The sequence below is a fragment of the Aspergillus karnatakaensis genome (genome assembly GCF_047715665.1).
Source record: "Aspergillus karnatakaensis strain CBS 102800 unplaced genomic scaffold BJY04scaffold_17, whole genome shotgun sequence".
In the NCBI taxonomy this organism is placed as follows: Eukaryota; Fungi; Ascomycota; class Eurotiomycetes; order Eurotiales; family Aspergillaceae; genus Aspergillus; species Aspergillus karnatakaensis.
In genome coordinates, this window is record NW_027395729.1 from 376,707 (window position 1) to 395,133 (window position 18,427).

At 50.8% G+C, this 18,427-nt stretch overlaps 5 protein-coding genes across 5 annotated transcripts; 4 read left to right on the forward strand and 1 right to left on the reverse strand.

The window, feature by feature from the left end:
- Positions 1 to 56: 56 nt before the first annotated feature.
- Positions 57 to 300, forward strand: BJY04DRAFT_186240 (uncharacterized protein). The gene has a single exon (XM_073710867.1). It carries the CDS (start codon positions 64 to 66, stop codon positions 235 to 237), a length of 174 nt encoding a protein of 57 aa, XP_073572698.1. The 5' UTR covers positions 57 to 63; the 3' UTR covers positions 238 to 300.
- Positions 301 to 468: 168 nt separating this feature from the next.
- BJY04DRAFT_186241 (uncharacterized protein) lies at positions 469 to 1,694 on the reverse strand. Its single transcript, XM_073710868.1, has 2 exons — positions 1,156 to 1,694; positions 469 to 1,088 (listed from the first exon to the last, which is right to left on the reverse strand). Exons 1-2 carry the CDS (start codon positions 1,376 to 1,378, stop codon positions 517 to 519), a joined length of 795 nt encoding a protein of 264 aa, XP_073572699.1. The 5' UTR covers positions 1,379 to 1,694; the 3' UTR covers positions 469 to 516.
- A 474-nt stretch (positions 1,695 to 2,168) lies between these two features.
- BJY04DRAFT_186242 (uncharacterized protein) lies at positions 2,169 to 3,712 on the forward strand. Its single transcript, XM_073710869.1, has 3 exons — positions 2,169 to 2,389; positions 2,434 to 2,648; positions 2,707 to 3,712. Exons 1-3 carry the CDS (start codon positions 2,201 to 2,203, stop codon positions 3,584 to 3,586), a joined length of 1,284 nt encoding a protein of 427 aa, XP_073572700.1. The 5' UTR covers positions 2,169 to 2,200; the 3' UTR covers positions 3,587 to 3,712.
- Positions 3,713 to 3,826: 114 nt separating this feature from the next.
- Positions 3,827 to 4,581, forward strand: BJY04DRAFT_36169 (uncharacterized protein). The gene has a single exon (XM_073720205.1). It carries the CDS (start codon positions 3,920 to 3,922, stop codon positions 4,427 to 4,429), a length of 510 nt encoding a protein of 169 aa, XP_073572701.1. The 5' UTR covers positions 3,827 to 3,919; the 3' UTR covers positions 4,430 to 4,581.
- Positions 4,582 to 5,348: 767 nt separating this feature from the next.
- Positions 5,349 to 6,239, forward strand: BJY04DRAFT_36171 (uncharacterized protein). Its single transcript, XM_073720206.1, has one exon. The coding sequence runs from the start codon at positions 5,629 to 5,631 to the stop codon at positions 6,145 to 6,147; it is 519 nt and encodes a 172-aa protein (XP_073572702.1). The 5' UTR covers positions 5,349 to 5,628; the 3' UTR covers positions 6,148 to 6,239.
- Positions 6,240 to 18,427: the final 12,188 nt, after the last annotated feature.

An 18,427-nucleotide genomic window follows, 5' to 3' on the forward strand; every position in this document is an offset into this window, starting at 1 on the left:
TTCTTGGCTACCCTCTTCTTGCTCCTCAGACAGTCCCCGCTGCCGCATGACTTGATGATCGCGATGAGACGGTACCTGCATCAGGTAGGTGAAGCTATGAGAGGGGGCTTTGTGCAGATGCAGCTCTTACTGGGACTAGCCCTAAACCCAGTAGAGGTGAGCATGTCGGGCCTAGTCTGGTCTGGTGTTGTGGATTGGTTCAGACCTGAAGCGACTTTGACTTCTGGTAATAAATGATTCACTGCAGCTTTTCTTTTATCACTTATAAAGCCACTGCTTTATATGCCTATTATCCTTATGGTCTATAATAGTAATTAAATATTAGAAAGCTAGATATGTAGAAATCTTTTTATTTAATATAGAATAGGTAGGGTAATAGCCCTAGTATACGATTATTTAAAGCAAGCTTAAAGAGACTTAGGTTAGATATATACTCTAATAAGATTAGATATATAATAGATAAACATCCTACCTAAACATCCTATCTAAGTAACGCAAAAAGTCCCTAACACCTTACTAGATATATGCTGACCGGTCCGGCAGCTCAGGGTATATAAGCGACGGATCCGTCCCCGGGACCTCATTTGCGGAAGTCGATGACTTGACTCGCATTGGACCGCTGGATAGCTCTGCGGGCTTGACTCTTGTATTTGCGGTGTTGCTGTTGGCACCCTTGGGAGGACTGCTAGGTGCTGCCGCTCGTGATCTCTGCCAGAGAAGAACCGCCAAGGTGGCGAGTATTGGAAGACCGACGCCTAGCCCAACGCCAAGGGCTACTTTCGCGGTTGTTGTTAGTCCGGGGTCTTCCGTGACTGTAGGTTGGGGTATAGGGGTGAAAGATTCTGTGGTTGCAGGGCTAGAGACGGAAGAGGTTGCGTTCGGGGGTGATGTTGCGGTCGAGGATGCGGTTGAAGAGGAGGTCTCGGTTGCTGGGTCCGGCCTGGTGATGTTGAAGTAGGCCGAGGTGAAGCCATTCGGGGTGTCGGAGTTGATCCAGAAGAAGAAGACGTTTGAGTAGTCGAGGTCGAAGCCGTAGAGCTGGACAGTCCAGGTGAAGTTTGTGACTTTGTCGCTGGCGTGGATTTTGGCTATGTTGTTGGGCTTGGGTTAGGACTGGCTAGGGCTTGAGGCTGGGTGGTGGGGAGGTAGACGTACAGTATACGTTTCCCTGGCTTGCTGCTGTCTGCTGGAAGAGACTCTGCTGCCAGATGGAGATGTTAAATGTGCCTAGGGTTGTCTTCCACGCGATGACTTGCTGGTCTCCTAGTTGCCATTCCGGGTTGATGCCCGTCCAGGAGGAAGGGTTCGTGAAGTGGTTGTTGTCATCCTTTGCTCTTGCGAGTAGGGTGAGTATGGCAAGGATAAAGAGATATAGCATGACTATGTAGGCAGGAAGATAGATAGAAAATTGAACAGAGGCGATGAAACAGAGGATACAAGGAGAGAGGAATCAAAGAGGGCCACGATACGGAGACTCTCAGCGTGGGAGATCCCGACAGACCGGGACAGGCATCTAGGGTACCCTTAACCGTCTCACCTGGCACCCTTGGCCATCGTCCGGTTCGTCTTTCAAGTTGCAATGGTGCAATCAAAGAGCAGGAGATTCGCAGGCGCCACGGACTGCATGGATGCGACTTGTTGAGTTGTCTCATCTTGCTCGTGGTGACTTGCTTGGTGCGGCACAGTGAGAGCTGAGAACGATTCGAAAAGCGGGCGTCAATTGAGCCAGCAGTTGGCGGCTGGAATCCACACCTCGATACAACTGCGGATTGTGATTGCAGCCACCAATTACGAAAGCGCCGCGCTACTGCAGGTTGACTGCGGCACTCCAGCTTGTGCTTGAGACAGGAAGTCTCTGTCCCTGAGATACGCAGTAGGGTAAGACAAACTTCGCTTGATGCGACAATTAGAGGACACAAAGACAAATTATCCATCGACCCTCTCTCTCTTTACATGTCCAGCGCAGCATCAATACCTCGCAGGTCCGTAGAATCACACTGTTGGATCGGCGCTAACTTAAAAACACTAACCACCTTGGCGTCTTACGCCACTAATTACCATTGGTGCCTGCAGAGATACTTGAGCTAAGTTGTTTTTGCCCGGTTGTTCTCTTGGCTTGCCGTAGCTAAGCTATCGGGCTCTCTGACCTGACTTAGCAGATCAACCCAGCGCCTATTTTCATCTCTCCAACAACTCGGAAATGGCTCGACCGACAACCCCAAAACAGCTCTCACGACTCATTCTGTATGCAGTCATCGGTGCTGCCGTTCTAGCCCTCATATATTGGTCGCCCATTGCATTTACTTCGGAGGCACTGGCAGTATCCGAAGCACCCCCAGCACCCTCCATCCAAGCGGTTACTGATGACATCAAAAACGACACATTAGGGGTATGTCGCTTTACCTAGTCTTAAGCATTTTCTAACAAGAGCAGGTCCAAGCTATATTCGCCATCAACCTTCCCAGCAGGGTTGATAAGCGCGACAATATCATGCTAGGCGCATCAGTCAGTGGATTTCAGATAGAGATTCTTGACGCTACCACCCCGGACCAAATCGACCCCAAGACGTATCCTTATAATTGGAACCATGCCATACACAGGCCTATCGAGTACGCAGCTCGCCGTTCTCACCTCAATGCCATGCAGCGGTAAGTATGAAGTCACCCTACGCGCCCTGCTTAGGTAACACTCTAACCAATAGTACAGCATCATAAAAGACCATCTCGCAAGCGCAATCATCATGGAAGACGATGCCGACTGGGACGTAACCCTCAAAACTCAACTCCAAAGCTTCGCGCTCTCCGTGCGCACCCTGCAGTCACAAGCCCCAGTCACCAATCCAGAGGCAGACACGGACGCAGATACAGCCGCGGCAGGAAACCCAAACCCAGACCCAAACTCAAACTCCCCCTACGGAAACAACTGGGACATCCTCTGGCTCGGCCACTGCGGTATTGAATGCCACCCGCCATCTACAACCCCCTACACTCTAACCCCCAACGACCCCACAGTCCCACCCCCCGACCACTTCCTCCCCTACTGGCGCGACGAACCACCACACTCGCGCCCGCCAACAGCACGCATGACCTGCGCCATCACCGACGGCGTCTGCTCCCTCGTCTACGCCGTGAGCCTCCGCGGCGCGCAACGCATCCTGGCCGCACTATCAGTAAACCCGTCCGGTCTCGCCGAGCAGATCGACATCGGAGCGCAGTTTGACGTCTCGCTGGGCCGGATGTGTGGCGCTGGGTATTTAAGATGCTATGCGCCGTATCCGGCGCTGACGGGCGGGTATAAGGCTGCTGGGTCGGCGGCGAAGGGGTCGGATATTAATGGGCCTGATGTGGAGGGAGAGGATGGAGATGTGACTGAGGGGGAGACGGAGGGTGAGGGGGTGGTGGTGCAGGAACCGTTTAGTCATGGGGTTATGTATAGCACGATGCTGAATATCAAGCGCATTCTTGCGGGGGAGGAGACGGTGTTGGCGACTTGGGATGATGTGCCCGTGCGGGAGATTCGGCCGGGGGATGTTGGTGTGATTGAGGGGTATGTGCAGGCGCCTATCCCGCCAGGGAGTCAGGAATAGATAGCAACGGAGGGGTGGCACGTGTGTTATCGAGATTCTTAAGAATTTACTCCATAATAGATTAGGACCGCTGCATGACTTACAACACCCATCTGATCTTGATATCCTGGGTATTAGTAGAAGAACTTTCCGATTCGATCAAAAATGTGTCATGTCACCAGATCAACCCTAGTACAATTTTTTACTCGATCACTATGCCTTAGGTACGAATGGTCAAACGGCGTTACGAAATATAAATCCAGCAAGACAATATTTATTCTAGGTGTAGTTAGGGCTTCGCCTAAACAGGGAGAACGGGCACGCCCACCCACCATACCCCTCCAAATAGAATGAATGCTCGATACAAAGAAGAATCCCAAATCTCAATTCGTCATCAACTCCAAAGATTCCTCAGTCATCTGTTACACCGCTACTGAAAAAGAAGAAGAAGAAAAACGACAGCACCAGCGACAGCAACAAAACCCAGATGCCAGGCCGTCCTGGAGGTCAACAACGTGTTCCAGGCATATAGGAACCTTCACACTTTGGCGATTCAGCAATCTACACAATATCGCTGCTAACGAAACCCTTGTGCTTGCTTGTTGTGGCTGCAGTTGGCATAGCCACCCCCGTACGCGGCGAGCGCTTGGGGTTTCCAAACAACATGACAGCACTCCATGGTCTACCGATGGCTCCAGCAAGCGTCCCTATGATCTTGGTTATCCTAATAGGCGTTCTAAATCTCCACCGAGCATTGTTGAACAAAGTAGCGTGCTCTGTGACGCGGCTGCCAGGGCCATGATGACAGCTGGTATGCGCAAGTTGATTCCAATCTGCGTGAAGGTGCTATCGAGTAGCCCGTAAGAGAAGACAATGGACTTTCGGTTTTCTGTGCCTGATCTGTTTCTCACAGTCTCGATACGCTCGGACTGGGCGGAGAGGCGAAGACAAGCCGGAATTCGTGGGACAACTGCTTTGAGGGAAGGCACGAGAGATGCCAATGCAGCAGCATGTTTTGACGGGAGGAACTCCATCCTCCCTTCTTCAGTCGCCTTCACATTCGGGTCCTGTGTTCCCGCAACGTGAGGTCCACCGGTCCAATCGCTCCACCGGAGTTATAGACACCGCGCAGGGTGCTTAACGTTGCGCTCGGACTGCTAGTGAAAGTCTTAAGCAAACCACACGGTTTAAAGGAAAAGTGAGTCAATGCGCCTTCCTCAACACTATCCCGCCCCTAATGAAAGGTTCTAGCATAGGACCTTTTTATCCTTGTCCGCAGAAAAAAAAAACTTCATCCCGAAGAAAAAAAACTGCTTCTGTCTTGGGGATGAATGGTTGGGTGGTCGAAATAGAGAAAATTCGAAAGACACTTGTAATCTTTCTCTAAAGCCACCGAAATTGCGACACCTCTTCCAGCAGTTGTGTCCGCTTCTATCGTGGAAATCCTGCCGTTCATAGTGGCCCTTTGAGCAGAAGAGGAGGTCATGAGACCTGGCACGGAGTTAGAGGTTGGAAAAGCGGCCCTCGGCACCGTGTCCTCGTCATTCGCGCCTTTGGTGGCCGCCTCTTTCACGTCGGGGACTGGGACTCTCGAGAGAAAATACTGTGCCTCCTGGTTCCACTGCACTCTAGGGAGCTGACCTGTTCTGGCTGGACTTGTAGACAGCATGTTCGCCCAAGGCTATGAGCAAGACATTAATGCTTTTCCCGGACTGGGCCAGAGTCCTTGTCCTAATGGCGAGTAGCGGGTGAGGAGGATTCGTGGCAGCGCCACATGGTTCGAGGTGTGACGAAGTTATGTCCCTCCCGTCAAATGTGAGAGAAGAATTTATTTCGAGTTGTGTAGTGGAGCCTAATGTGTTCATGATTCTGGCTTCCTAGAGCCACCTTACCACAAGATAGCTGGCTGTCCTGAAAACATCCTAGATTGGACGCTGGCGGATGCTGGAAACAAGTAAAACTCGTAGTATCAGTCGAACTGTTGGACTAGGGTTGTTTCCGGACTGCCGCCTTTTGAATAAAGCATAGGGCCTTCACGACCTCATGTTGTCTTTCCTTGAGGAATGTCAGCGGTGCTGCAGGTGATGCCTCAGAGCATGAAATGCAATCGGGGCTTGGTGGATCTGCATGTTTATCGACCACCCCGCCGCATGGCGACGACGATGCGCCTCAATGACACTGCTAGTAGTCGCGGGTGTATCAAGGATCACAGCAAGCTCCCGCGGTTCAATTTCGAACCTGCAGTTCTGACAGTAGGCGGGCGTATCAAACCCAAGGAACCCACCACTCCCTGCCATAGCTGTCCGGATAGCGGGCTTCGGGTCAGTGAAAGAGACTTCAGAATGCATTCTTTAGAGCTAGGGAGATTTACAGCTTGTAGGAGAGACGTGCAACCCTGCGTAGAGCCTACATCGGTGATGTGTATTGAGCTTTCAAGTTGTTACCACGCTTGCTCGTGTCTGGAATGCTGTCTCTCTCTATATGCAATCGTAGATGGACTTTGCGTTAAAGCCATTATCAGAGTCACCAGGATCATGATACACGTATTGGCCTTTTCGATCTCCAGATCCTTCTGTACGTAATGATGGTGTCTAGTGGATTCATTTGGCACAACTTCATCCTCGTTCGTCTTTAGATGGGCCAGTTGCTGGACTCGCCAGCTTGCAAACGACTCTCATCTATAGTTAGATCCAGCTCTGCTTCTGTCCTTGGGATATCTCCGGTCAGGCCCGGATCTGACCATCTAGCCTGTCCAATCCTGGGCTCTACACTTGTCGATTCGCGTTAGACACCATTGGAGTCAAGGTTGAGGGGTAATTTCCGAACCCAGAAGGTTCTCCTCTCGTCTCTGTTCGTCTGCCTGAATGGCATTGATCTTTTGAGGAACTCGCCGGTACGCCCACTGAGCAAAGACATCCGGGATGCCTTTTGGCATTTCTCTTGTTCTGAAAATGCTCGACAAGAGAACGTTGGATCCATCGGTATTCTGCAAAAAGGCGTAGTCCTGGTAGTGATCCTCTAATTTTCCGACGGACGTGTATTAAATTCGATGGTGCTTTCGGGATCCAGTTGGCTGCGTCAGGGTCTTCACAAACTCCTCCTCTGTATGCTCGTATAATCATACTTCTGCAGTCGCAACTGCCATTTGACAATCCTGGGGGAGGAGTCTGAAGTCCCCTTAAGGACTGAATTCACGGCAGTATGGTCTGTATAGATCTTCACTGCATGTTTCGAACCCAGATTTAACCAGCGGCATTCATCGAGGCACCTGAGCACCCTTTCCCCATGGGTGCTTTACGCTCGCTAGGACTTTTTCCAGCGAACTCGACGACCACATGGATTCTGGATCTGTTGCCATAACAATTAATGACCGGTTAGACACAGCAGCCGAGGCAGGAACCGGGTTGCTGCTTGAAGCAGCAGCGGGACAATGGCCAGGCTTGCTGCCGGGGGTAGCAAAATCACCGGACTTGCTACCAGATGCAGTAATAGCAGCACACGTAGATTTAGTACTAGTTAGAGAAATAGAACTTAACGCCGTGATGAGCCACGGAACAACGCACAGGAGAGAGAGGGTGGCTGGGGGTGCAGCAACCGCAGGCATGCGGCGATCGTCGGTTTCCAGTTGAAGACCCTACTGTTGGTTAGTGTGTGATATCTTGATATTTAAGTATATACTTACAAAGCTAATAAGAGCATTGAACAGGCCCCGGCGTGGGCAATGCTGTCTTAAATAGACCTGCTGTCCGCATTGGTGACAGGATCTGGTTTCCTAATATACAGACTTATATTAGCATCCATGCACAGCTTATTAACTTGTTCAGGTTCAAGGAGCAGAATATACTTATTTTCTTTGGTATACAGCAGCGACGGGCAATGTGACCCTGCTTTCCACAATTGTAACAAGTCTATAACTTGCTAGCAGTGCTTATGACACATACTTTCCTGGTCTGGAGCAATAGTAACTACTTCGAGCTAGGGACAGGAAAGGATTTCCCCCGGCGTCGTAGAGAACCAGCACTATCTGGGTCGCGGTAGGCAGGGCTCTCGAGTTCCCGACTGTAAATTCATGGGCAAGCTGCTCATCACCTCTGTAAATGGCGACTATACGTAAGCCGAATCCACGAGTGGAGGTTGACTGTTGAAGGAAGGAAATGATAAAATTCCCAGAACGTTCACGGACTTTGTCTGTATTTCGTGAAGTGATCTTGAACAACAAGCCCCCGTCGTATTGAAATCTTCGAGTCCTACAATGATTGGTCTTTTATTTCACTTTTTGGACGCCGGTTTCTGATGAGATCTGTGGAGCCATAATCTGGATTATTTGGAGCAATACCACGATCGATGAAAGCCTAAGAACGGCCCTCCGTCCCTAGGCACGATATGTTGATAATGAGTGCCTTAGATATACAAGCAACGTCGCTGACCTTGGATTGGTGTGCGGGTTACAGCTTGCTTTTATTCATGCGCGAGGAGGGTGTTCCGGTATCTCCTCGGATTTTCCTTCTCAACCCATCGCAGCGTGAAAACGAAGCAAGATATAAAACAGCTAGCTGTGCAACTGCCCTAAAAGATGCTAGCAGCACTACTCCAGTAAACAGCACCCCAGCACGAGGCGAACGATATCTTTGAAATAAGAATCATCCTTCAGCCGCTGCCGCATTCGACAACCATCAAAGGTGTGGTTATACCGTGGAGTGACCATTTATCCCAGGGCTGTTTCGATCGAGACGATCAAACTGGAGAAACCACGGTCGTATCAGGGACAGTCACTGTCTCCGCAGTATACCAATCTGTCGAGTCCCAGAGAATGTGGTCGATTTCTCTATCGCTGTACTCCGGAGCAAAGAATCTTTGCTCATCTTCATAGATCTGCCCGCAATCAGGCCAGGGACGTTCACCCGTTCCGTACAGACGCCGTTACTGTTCCTGCGGTATTTGCATGACCCTTGCCATAGCTGACTCTAAGATCGTCTGCTCCAGATGGAGAGTCTTCTGTCCATCTGCGCTGATGTTGGAATACCAACCCTGCCAGATTCGATTGTAAAGTCAGAGGAGTCAGAGGAGACTGCGCGGACAGGAAGTCAGAAGCGCAGACGTAAGGATTCCCCACCCTTGGGCCAAGGCACTTGAGCATCATAGAAGAGAAATAATGTCGCGGTTAAGTGCTGCAATCCAGATAGGTAAGCATCATAGTCCCCCGGGGCCTCGGGCACCGCCGAGGCCGCCGTGGGTGCGACCAAGCCCTAAGACGACGGTGTTCATCCTTTTCCGTTCAATTAGCAAACCACGATAGAAGTAGCCAGCCCTCCAATGGAGACCAGACAAGAGGTGAAGAGCATCACATTTCAAGCCTGGCGGACCACGGCCTGTATTGAACATTCAATGGCATACTTTTCAGTCATCTGACAATGAGTCGGTCCCTTAAATTCGCCTCCCATGCTCCAGACTTCTCTCTTGTGTGGCAGACGAGATCCAGCCGGCCACATTGTCAACACCGCCCTGCTGGAGCCGGCTCGAACTATTCAGGCATAGTAAATTTCTCTGTGCAATTTGCCATTGGCGAGCTTCAATCAGGCGTGTGGTTTCAATCAGATCCTGGCCTCTTCTTTCGTGCCACAGGAACAGAAGGTCTGCTCCCGCGGTGAAAGTATTGACAAGCAGAGCGATGGAGCACAAAGGGAAACAGGATCTGGAGTGATTATTGGAGGGAATTGCACAATCACTGCTCGAGATACCCTTCTATCGTTGACCGAGTGATTCGTCAGTGCTCGTTGATACTTGAGCCTCATCACGATTGTCTTGCTCATCAGGAGAGATGACAACAGCGGAACATGTCGTGGCTCTTGCCTAATCCTCTCTAGGGAGCTGCAGCTTTCCGCATCCCGAAATTGACGTCTTCGGGTCCCCCCAAGCCAATGACTCTTGTTTCTGGCATCTCTTTGAAAACCATTTCCACGGATATTCTGTATCCGTTTCTGTCAACCAACTAGAGTCGACGTACGCGTATGTGATTGGTACTTGCGCACGAGACTCGTGGTCGTCATTTTTTTCAGCGTCGGTTGACGACAGCTTTTAGCTTAATTGGTTTCCTGAATATTGTCATTTGGCAATCAATCTTTCAACATGAGCGGCATCTTCATGGAACTCCCACCGTCACGGAGCTTTGTGATTCTGACCGGGACCTCGAGGGTAACTACCGTAGCTAAGGACTGATTACTTAGATCCTAGGGGCCCTTCCTCATATGACTGTGCTAGTCGCCTGGAATATCCTCTCTAACTCCTATTTAGACAATTTGATCGTAGCACCGGCTGATGTGTGGAGGATATCAACCCCGAGGGTTGTTCTGTTGTCGTCTAACGGTTCCTGGGTTGATAAGTCCACTTATTCGTTGCGCTAACCTATTGGGTGCCCCTGGTTCATTCGGTACCCTTGGTTTATACCATATCGCTACGGTGCAGACCCCGACTTTGCCTGTACCACGCCGCACATTGGCAGACCATCCTTGTTATAAAAAGAAAATGCCCCGTTATAGGGACCGAAGATAAAGGCGACAGCCGACTGGGGCGTCAGCTAAGCCTTTCTTGGTGTCAACGGCCCGATCTGATATCCACTGTCCTTGCCTGAGAATATTATACCGGGACAATGGATTGGGTTTGCTGCACTGTTGGCATAGCACGGAGCAAACAGCATCCAAAATGCAGTCGATCTCAAAGCAGATCAACGCGGTGGGATCGAACTCGACCCGGGATGTTCTGAGGCAATGAGTACGCCAGTGAATCTTGGGCTTCACGGGCGAATCGAGAACAGCTCGTTTGGGTAGTTAGAAGATCGATTGAGTTTGGTTACCTTGCTCTGCAAGGTAAATGGTGTGCAAGGTGCTATTGATGGGTCCGGGGCAGTTTGCATCCTGCTAACAAAAAGCACAGATATGACATTGCTATGTGAGGGCTGCAGCCACGGGAAGAGCCATGTGCCCGTTGTATCCTTGGGTGGTAGACCATGATACCCAATGGTCCATATCGGAATTAGCTTAAAGCTGGCACCCCGGTCAAAGGTAGAACAGAGAATGCGGTTTGTTGAAGAAATCCAGCATATCCTCAAAGGCAGTAAGAGACTGGGTTTCCCTGCTGGTCAAAGTAAACTCGGCGCAGGCCTGGCCACTTGGAAAACCCCGTCGAGAGTGTGTGCTGGGTTCTTTCCACGACCTTGTTCCACATGTCCAGTCATGACGATACGGAGCATCTCGTGACTCAACCCCCTGATGTACCATTTGATGACAGCGTCATCAGCATTCTCCGGGGCAATGCATGCCAGTCGGAGGAAGTCGTCCGTAGACTCCTTTAAGGTTCTATGCAAAGGCACCGCCGTGAGCAGCCGAGAATGGGTTTTTACCGCCCTGAATGAGTTTTCCCAACAGTGACTTGGTTTGCCTTCAGTCCACTGCCATTCTCTCTTATCGCGTTCTCGATTAGTGACTGGTGAGTCTGAAGCAAAGCACCGATGCGTTGCGGTTAAATCTGGGTTCAGATTCCCGTGCTAGTCTCGGTGATTGGACAGCTTCGATGCCTGCTGGCTTCCAGGGTGCGACTAGGGTATGCGTACGCCGCGGTCAGCCAACTGCTCGGAGGGTGCCCAACCGATATACTCCGCAGAGCACAGATCAGGCACGAGAAACCACTATCATTCGCGGTAACACAAGTACAGCTGGTTGTTGCGTTTCTAAGAAGAGGCACCGAGCTTCCGGCGCTGTTTCCCTGTGAACAGCTGGTGATAGCGGCAGGTCCGGGAATTACTGCGAGCAGTCGCGAATAAGCAACCAGGGGAGTAGATGGACAAAGGGTGTAGTTGCTTGCTGCTCCATGGTAGCGACTGAAAGAGCTGGCTGGTCCCAAACAGTCCGGGAGTTCCCGCTGGAGACGAAGGAGGTCCTGGGATCGGCCCCGGGGGGCAAACTCGCGTCGTTGAAGGCCACCAGATATTCTACAACGTCACTGTGTTTCGGCTTTTGGTCGCAGTGACGGTGCCTCAGAAATAATCCCCTGGATGTGCTAGCTACACGAATGCTGACAGCAGTCCGCGTGTTCACGTTAACGATTCAAGTAGAATCATAGCCTTGGCTCAATAGGCCGCGATTCCTTCGAGCATGGCACCCGCCAACGGTCTGTAACGGATCAAGAAACTCACGCTTTGGAAACGATCTACCCTGGAACGATTGGCGACACGAGTCTGGCATCTCACAGAGCAGTGTGCAGCGCTTCAGTTTCCTGAGGATCTTAATATTCTGCTGCAGCAGATCGAGTGAAGCCAAATATTTCGACTCTCACTATTTGAGAAGTAAGAGTCCGATGCACCTGTGGAGCTCTTTCTGGTATCAATCTTCCTGTGGCGTGAACGGTGTGAGTGTCTTTGTAGCTTCTCTCAGCTAAGAAAGATCGAAGGACCTGATAGCAGCAAGTATTAGATGACAGAGTTTTGGATGGTGTTCGTTTTACAATATTGTAGGCATACGAGCCACGTGCTCTGGGTCTAGCGATCTGTGCCTAGCCGTAGAATGATGTCTTGTTCGGCGACTCTATTGCCAGTCTCGTCTGTTTGTCTTGAGCCATCCCCTGTGTAGTAACCCTAAGAAAGACACCGGGGCCGGCGACAGCCACATGGACGGGGGTTTCGTCTCGCAACCGGGGGGAGGGAGAAGCCATCGTATTTCGCATTTGTGGGCCACGGCCACTTGAAGGATGATGCTCGAAGTTGTTGGGGCAGCATCCGCTGAGAGTCGGTAGGGTAGATAAGTGTCAAAGCACAATACCATTGCAAAAGCAAATCCTAGAAGATATCGTCGAGAAAGTGGGCAGCTGGAACAAGCGACATATGGACTAAACGAACGCGCAAGCGTCCACGGCCCCGGGGCCCCCATTGGGATGTGACCCAGTCGTGCCATGGCATTCTTGCCCTTAGGTCCTAACCAATCATGCATTCAGGCAGCTCTATGTTGTCCGCGAAGACTTCTCCGCTTCTCGCAAGGACAACCCGATGTGTGATGAAGTCCCATATGAGCTCGTATTCCACGGACCATAGACGGGTGATTGTCAGGCCCGAAGTACTTAGGTACACCATAGCATGTTCTTGCGTACATGCTCGCACAGGACATGAAGTGTATCCATTCAATGGGTCATAGGTTCTGCGCGTGGAACTTTTCCCACTACTGCGCCCAGATCAGTATGAAACCGCCCCGGCGTCGATAGCTGCATGGATTTTCAGGCAACGGCATGAAGCCCCTCGCAACGAGCTAGACCATATTTCCTTGAACTAGAAGGGGCCTGCTTGACGAAGTCCGTAAGGCGCTTTTTGTAGCATCCACACGGCAGCCGTCTGCTCGTTGCCACAGACAACGTATCTACTCCCCCGGTCTCAGACAAGTCATCAAAACTGATGGCCAATGAGCTCATCTACCCACTCTTGCTCGGATAGGGTACCGGTGAATGAGGATGGCGTAGAGAATAGCACCTGCTGCGTATTGGCGAGTTCATCCATGTAGTCGATATCCACGAGTTGCGGGAGGGCTGCAACGCCTGCCTATCCTCTAGAAATACTTCTCCGTAAGCTTATGTGCTCCCTGGTCTTCCCTCAATAGACTGAGTGCTTGCATTGCGGTAAAGTGAGGAAATGCGAATGGCCAGAGAGGTCCTACCAAACGCCTTTATTCCTCAGCAAAACATGTTCAGCGCGATCAGAAATTGCCACAATAGAAGGAAACCTAGCACTTAGGCTGCGATTAGATCCACTTTATACCATTCCAAGCAACGGAGTTACTGCAGCATGCGCAGGTGGCATATTCATATGCTATGGTATCCGAGTCACGCCACCAAATACATATCCATAAGCCTTCTCTGTTTTGAGTGCACCAAAGTAACTTATCGGATGCAGAGGTGATTGTGATTTGACATCCTGGGCGTTCGCACTTACACGATCTTTAGTGTTCATGGTGTCGACTATCGGGATGAGCGAGGAAGTGATGCCATCAAAACAGACAGAACCAGACGCCGTTACGACGTCTTGGACATCATCAGGCCCAAAGGTTCCATCTCATCATCTTGATGATCACAACCGGGACAGGGAATAGCGGGAGCCAAACCCAAGGAAACATAGGGTCTTATGTCGCAATCGCACGTAGCCGAAAACCACCCGAATTAGACTCAACAGCCCACCAGAGCCCAGGGAACCTGTCGCCTGCATAATGTGATGGAGTTGATCCTGTAGTCTTGCATTAATCCCCTGTATGTGATCTCACTGCCATGTTGTGTCGAGGAAATGCAATTGGCACAGTGCGCCGTGTGGGGGTGCCTACATGGGCCTCAAGTATTTGAAAGGTCAACAGCCGGCTGCCAGGTCCCTTTCTTATCCTGATTTTCCACCACTTTTGCTATGGGTTTAAAACCGCAGGAAGGCTAGTCCGCTACCCTCCATACATATTGCCGGCTGGAGGGGCAACGGAGCAAGATGAGAATCGAGAACAAGACGGAGGAAGACGGAGGCCTTGTCTTGAATTGCAAGTGTCGGAGATGTGTGGCTGCCGTTGTACCGGACTGGCCATTCAGGACCTGATAACCTGTCTAGTAATGGCCAGCGGAATGTTGACAGACCATGACACAAGTGGTGCCAGCAACAAATATTATCCCACCCGAGTCATAGACCCCGAGCGAGGCAGGAACCAAATTGTTCAGCGTCCATATGTCGGTGGTTCGACGGCACAAAGAAAGCCGATCTACCATTGTACATCCAGGGCCGGATCAGGGAATGCCTGCAGGATAACGAAGATGATACTTGAGCAAGCTCTAGGACATGTTCGCGAACCAAGATATTCCAGGACCCAAATGTTCTAATACGAAGATAACTGTTTGCTCCGATGGTGCCTTCCAAACTCCAGTAGGCTTCCGGACATTCCTAGTAGTATACTGTTTCTTGGGGGGATTGCGAGGGTTGACCAGAAGACTGGAGGTATAGTTGTTCTCAAGAACTTGCGATAGCTGGCGTCGTATTGGTATCTGCGAGCCAGCAAATCGATATTCTATACTTCCATCCGCTCCAAGCAATGGCGATTGAAAGTATTTCATAAGCTCATCCTGCACGTAGATTTCCCAAGGTCTCTCGGGGACATTCCTTTCCATTAGCGGTGCGTGTTTGGAAATCTGTACGGTGCGGACTCCTACGAGCCCGTTCCCTACCAGAATCCATCCCATATGGATTCCTGCATGCCAGAAATCTGTCATTGTAATCCTACATCATTTCCTGGGTGATTGAGAAAAGGCCGTGTGTCCGCGCATCATGACCAGATTAAAAACCATTCTCGAAGACATCGTGGACGCATTCGAATTATCTGCAAAGCCAGCTCACAGCGCTAGGAAGACAGAAACAACACCACAGAACGTAGACAAAGCATATGCCATTAGGACCCGTCTTTCGCTTTGTGATTGCCGTGTGTTTGCCCGGATTTGAGTAACCTTTTAGCCTGGAGATCCCGGCTTTTGACGCGGTTTCCGATCTCTCGAATTGGCTCGCCGTGTCTTTTGACTTCACGAACCTGTCTGCCACGAAATCGTATGAGACTATGACCACTTCATAGCCCCCTTTCAGCAGCCCGTGGAGCCTAGTATTGCGGACCTTTAGTATCAAGTCCCCCCGAGCATGCCTACGGCTAGATTAGAAGCGGTCAGTCCAACCTCCAACAATAACAAAGGGGATCTTGTGTGGGCTCGCGCAAATTTAATCCATCTATTCGAACGGATTCAGGAGATGGACAGAGAATTAGGAGGCGAAAGCCCTTGATTCTGGGCCACGGAGCATTTGATGGTACTCTTTCGTTCTCCATGATGAAAGGTGATGCTAAGAACATGAATCTACTAATCCTCAATCTTCAGCACGTTCTCGATTGTAGTCCCATGGGCGCGGCTGCCGGTGGGAAGTTGAAGGCCCTTCCGACTCGGTTGGGGATATTTGGAAACTTCTACCGGAAGATGTTGGACTGATATGGTCGATGCAAAGCGTTTGTATCTGGTGAGATATGTGTCAAATGATGGTGAGTCTGTGGAATCCACATTAACGTATCTGGATTGTCGCGGTGTAGCCCTGTCCAGAAGTAATTTCACGGTCTCTATATCATTTGATCAGCGCCTCTGATCTTCCCAGATCCATATGGTAATCAACGTTGCGTGCTTTCACTTTGAAATGTGGCTCATTTCGGTTCGACATGCTTCTGGATCAGGTCGGCCACATCCGCTCGCTCTGTTCTATGAGACACGATGTAATTTCTAGCCCCGACGCTCGATAGGACCAGCTGCTATTGCTTTGGTGTTTCTTGATTGTTTGTCGAGTATACCACTTCTATCGGCAGCGCTCGCAGTAGTATTAATTACGAGTCGGTGGACTACGGCTTCTACCGCAGAGGACATCGTCCGTTGGAGGAAAAGACGTGACATTTATTTCGCTTATAAAGTCAATTAACACTGTCGAGTCCTGTCGGATGGGTGTGACGCTCAGCTGCGGCCGCCTCCCTTTCTCTGCGTCTCTCCATCAGCTGTCTCCGATTACATGAGGCATGCGAGCCTCAGAGAACGAGATAAACATACCTGATTCTGGTAGTCCCTGCAAGGCTGGCAGGACTTGAGCGTATTCTAGCCGGTAAGAAAATCCTTTTATTACCTCCTGGAGACTGCTCAGCTAACTGGTCGAGTGAGTGGCACTAGCATGTTCCCTACTGTCTTAACCCAGGACTGTAGGGTGCGCGCCATATGGCGCGAGTGGTAGGGCATAGCCATGCTTAGTCTTTCTCGTTTAACCACCTGTCTTCTTAAACGAAGCGGGGCGTTAGACAGGAATCACGCTTGCTGCTGCGTGCCAGAGAGAGGACAGGATCTGACCAACATAAGCTCTCGCGCTGCATAACCCTGATTTAGGGCCACAGCCCTAATCCTGCCGGTTGCAAGCAGTCCTCCCGAGCACCAAGACTAGCGTGCTTACCAGCGCCTTGTCGGTGTAGTAGATACCCCCGCTGTGCTTAAGGCAGAATACTCGAAGTATATGTTGCACTCCCGCAGGTCTACTTGGAGGGCTCGGTCCCTAGATATCTCGTCACATGTGCTGGTTAGAGTGATGTTTCCGCCAAAATTCATCTCAAACCCGCACAGCAACAACGAGCGCCTCTCCCGTCTTAAACTGGTATAGGTGATTTGGCAAAGAGTTCCAAGGGCGTGTCCACTAGGGCGTGTCCACTATCGCTGTCAATGAAGCGATGTGGTCCGTTCCAGCTTAATTCTAAGTACTCGAGTTGAGTTGCCCTGGTGGGGATGTGACGACGACAATGATGAAATTGATATTGGTCTTTGCATTCAGGTCCAAAATAGACGACGCGTAACCGTCGAACAAGCCAAAGTTGTCCAAGATCCAAGGGGCGCATTTCTCAAATCGCAAGGTTCGACGACACATAAAGTCTTTGAATCGGGTCACTCCAAGGACATTCAAGCGAAACCCGTGGACCTTGTACAGAGTCAAATACGGCAACCTATTCTTAACCTCGAGAAAAGCACGGATAGATCGTGCCATGGAAGCCCATTCCCGATCGTTTTGCGTTCCCAAGCTACAGTCGAGACATGTCTGTAGTTGCTGCCTTCTTGTTATAGATGCAGTTTGCACAACCGCCGCTGTATGGCACTTTGTCGAGTTCTTCGTGGCAAGGCTCTTCGTGGCTAGGCATCATCACGCATTCTTGCCACGGGTGGACCGTGGCACGTTTCTCTCAAATCTTGTCTTCTTTGTTGAACATTTCCATCCTGTATCGTTGAACCAAAGCGGTGGCTTTCTGATACAAAAGGGTCATCATCGTATTGGCCTTTATATTGCTGTCGAGGAGGGCCGTCTCTTCGTTATCATCGACCGGCTGCATTCTTGGTCCTGGGCCTCTGGGCCTATCGTAGAACCACCGACATAGCTGTCCGTTCTTCAAGATGATGTAATTCTCCGAAAGCCGTAGAAACACGGTTGAACTTGTAGCCAGGAATGCTCGCTTGTCTCGGTGCCGGAGCTGTTGGAAGACATTGTCCAACAGCTCCTTGTGCAGGATGCCAGTGGAAAATTCTACTGCGGAATCCCTGAATCCTACGTTCGGCATGTTCCCAACCGGGCTTGCTTCCCAAGAACCTCGCTGTGACTACTTCGGGACCACACGACCATCCGCAATCGATAATTTATGGTCCGTTTCATTGCCTCCCTCCCCAGTTCGGGCGGCTGAAAGCTGCCGGACCTTTGCTTCAAAGGTTTCCCATTGTGGGAGTCTTTCTATGTAGTACACATCCTTCAGGGCTGATGACCGTGTCGCTCCAGGTCTTCACCTCAACTGGGTGGTGGAAAATGCAGGACAGACAGGAACATGGGCATGGTGACTGGTAGATTGTCGCCCGCCGCCGAGGAAATGATCCTTGGGATAACATCAACAGAAAGCGTGGTTCTGTGCCTAGTAAAGATCCCGAGAGCGTGGAGGGCCATTGATGCCTTATGCCTTCTACGGTTCGCGACAACATCTCAGGAGCTGCCTAGAAGCCGACAGTGGCAGTCGTGGAACTGCAATGCTGTAGGAATCCCCACTCCTCGTAGGATAAGGTCAAGAAAAGCCCCGTTTTCTTAGCGCAGCACCTACGCTCTCCGTGAGTGATCTGCGGGCTAGTCGCACGCCGTCGACTTAGACACCACAGCTCATCTTACATCCCACGGGTGCGCAGGGAAGAACAAGCAGCCAGTGCTTACCCAGTGAAAACGAGAATCAGCCAATGCAGTCACATTGGCCACTTTGCCAGGACCCGTTCCGGTCC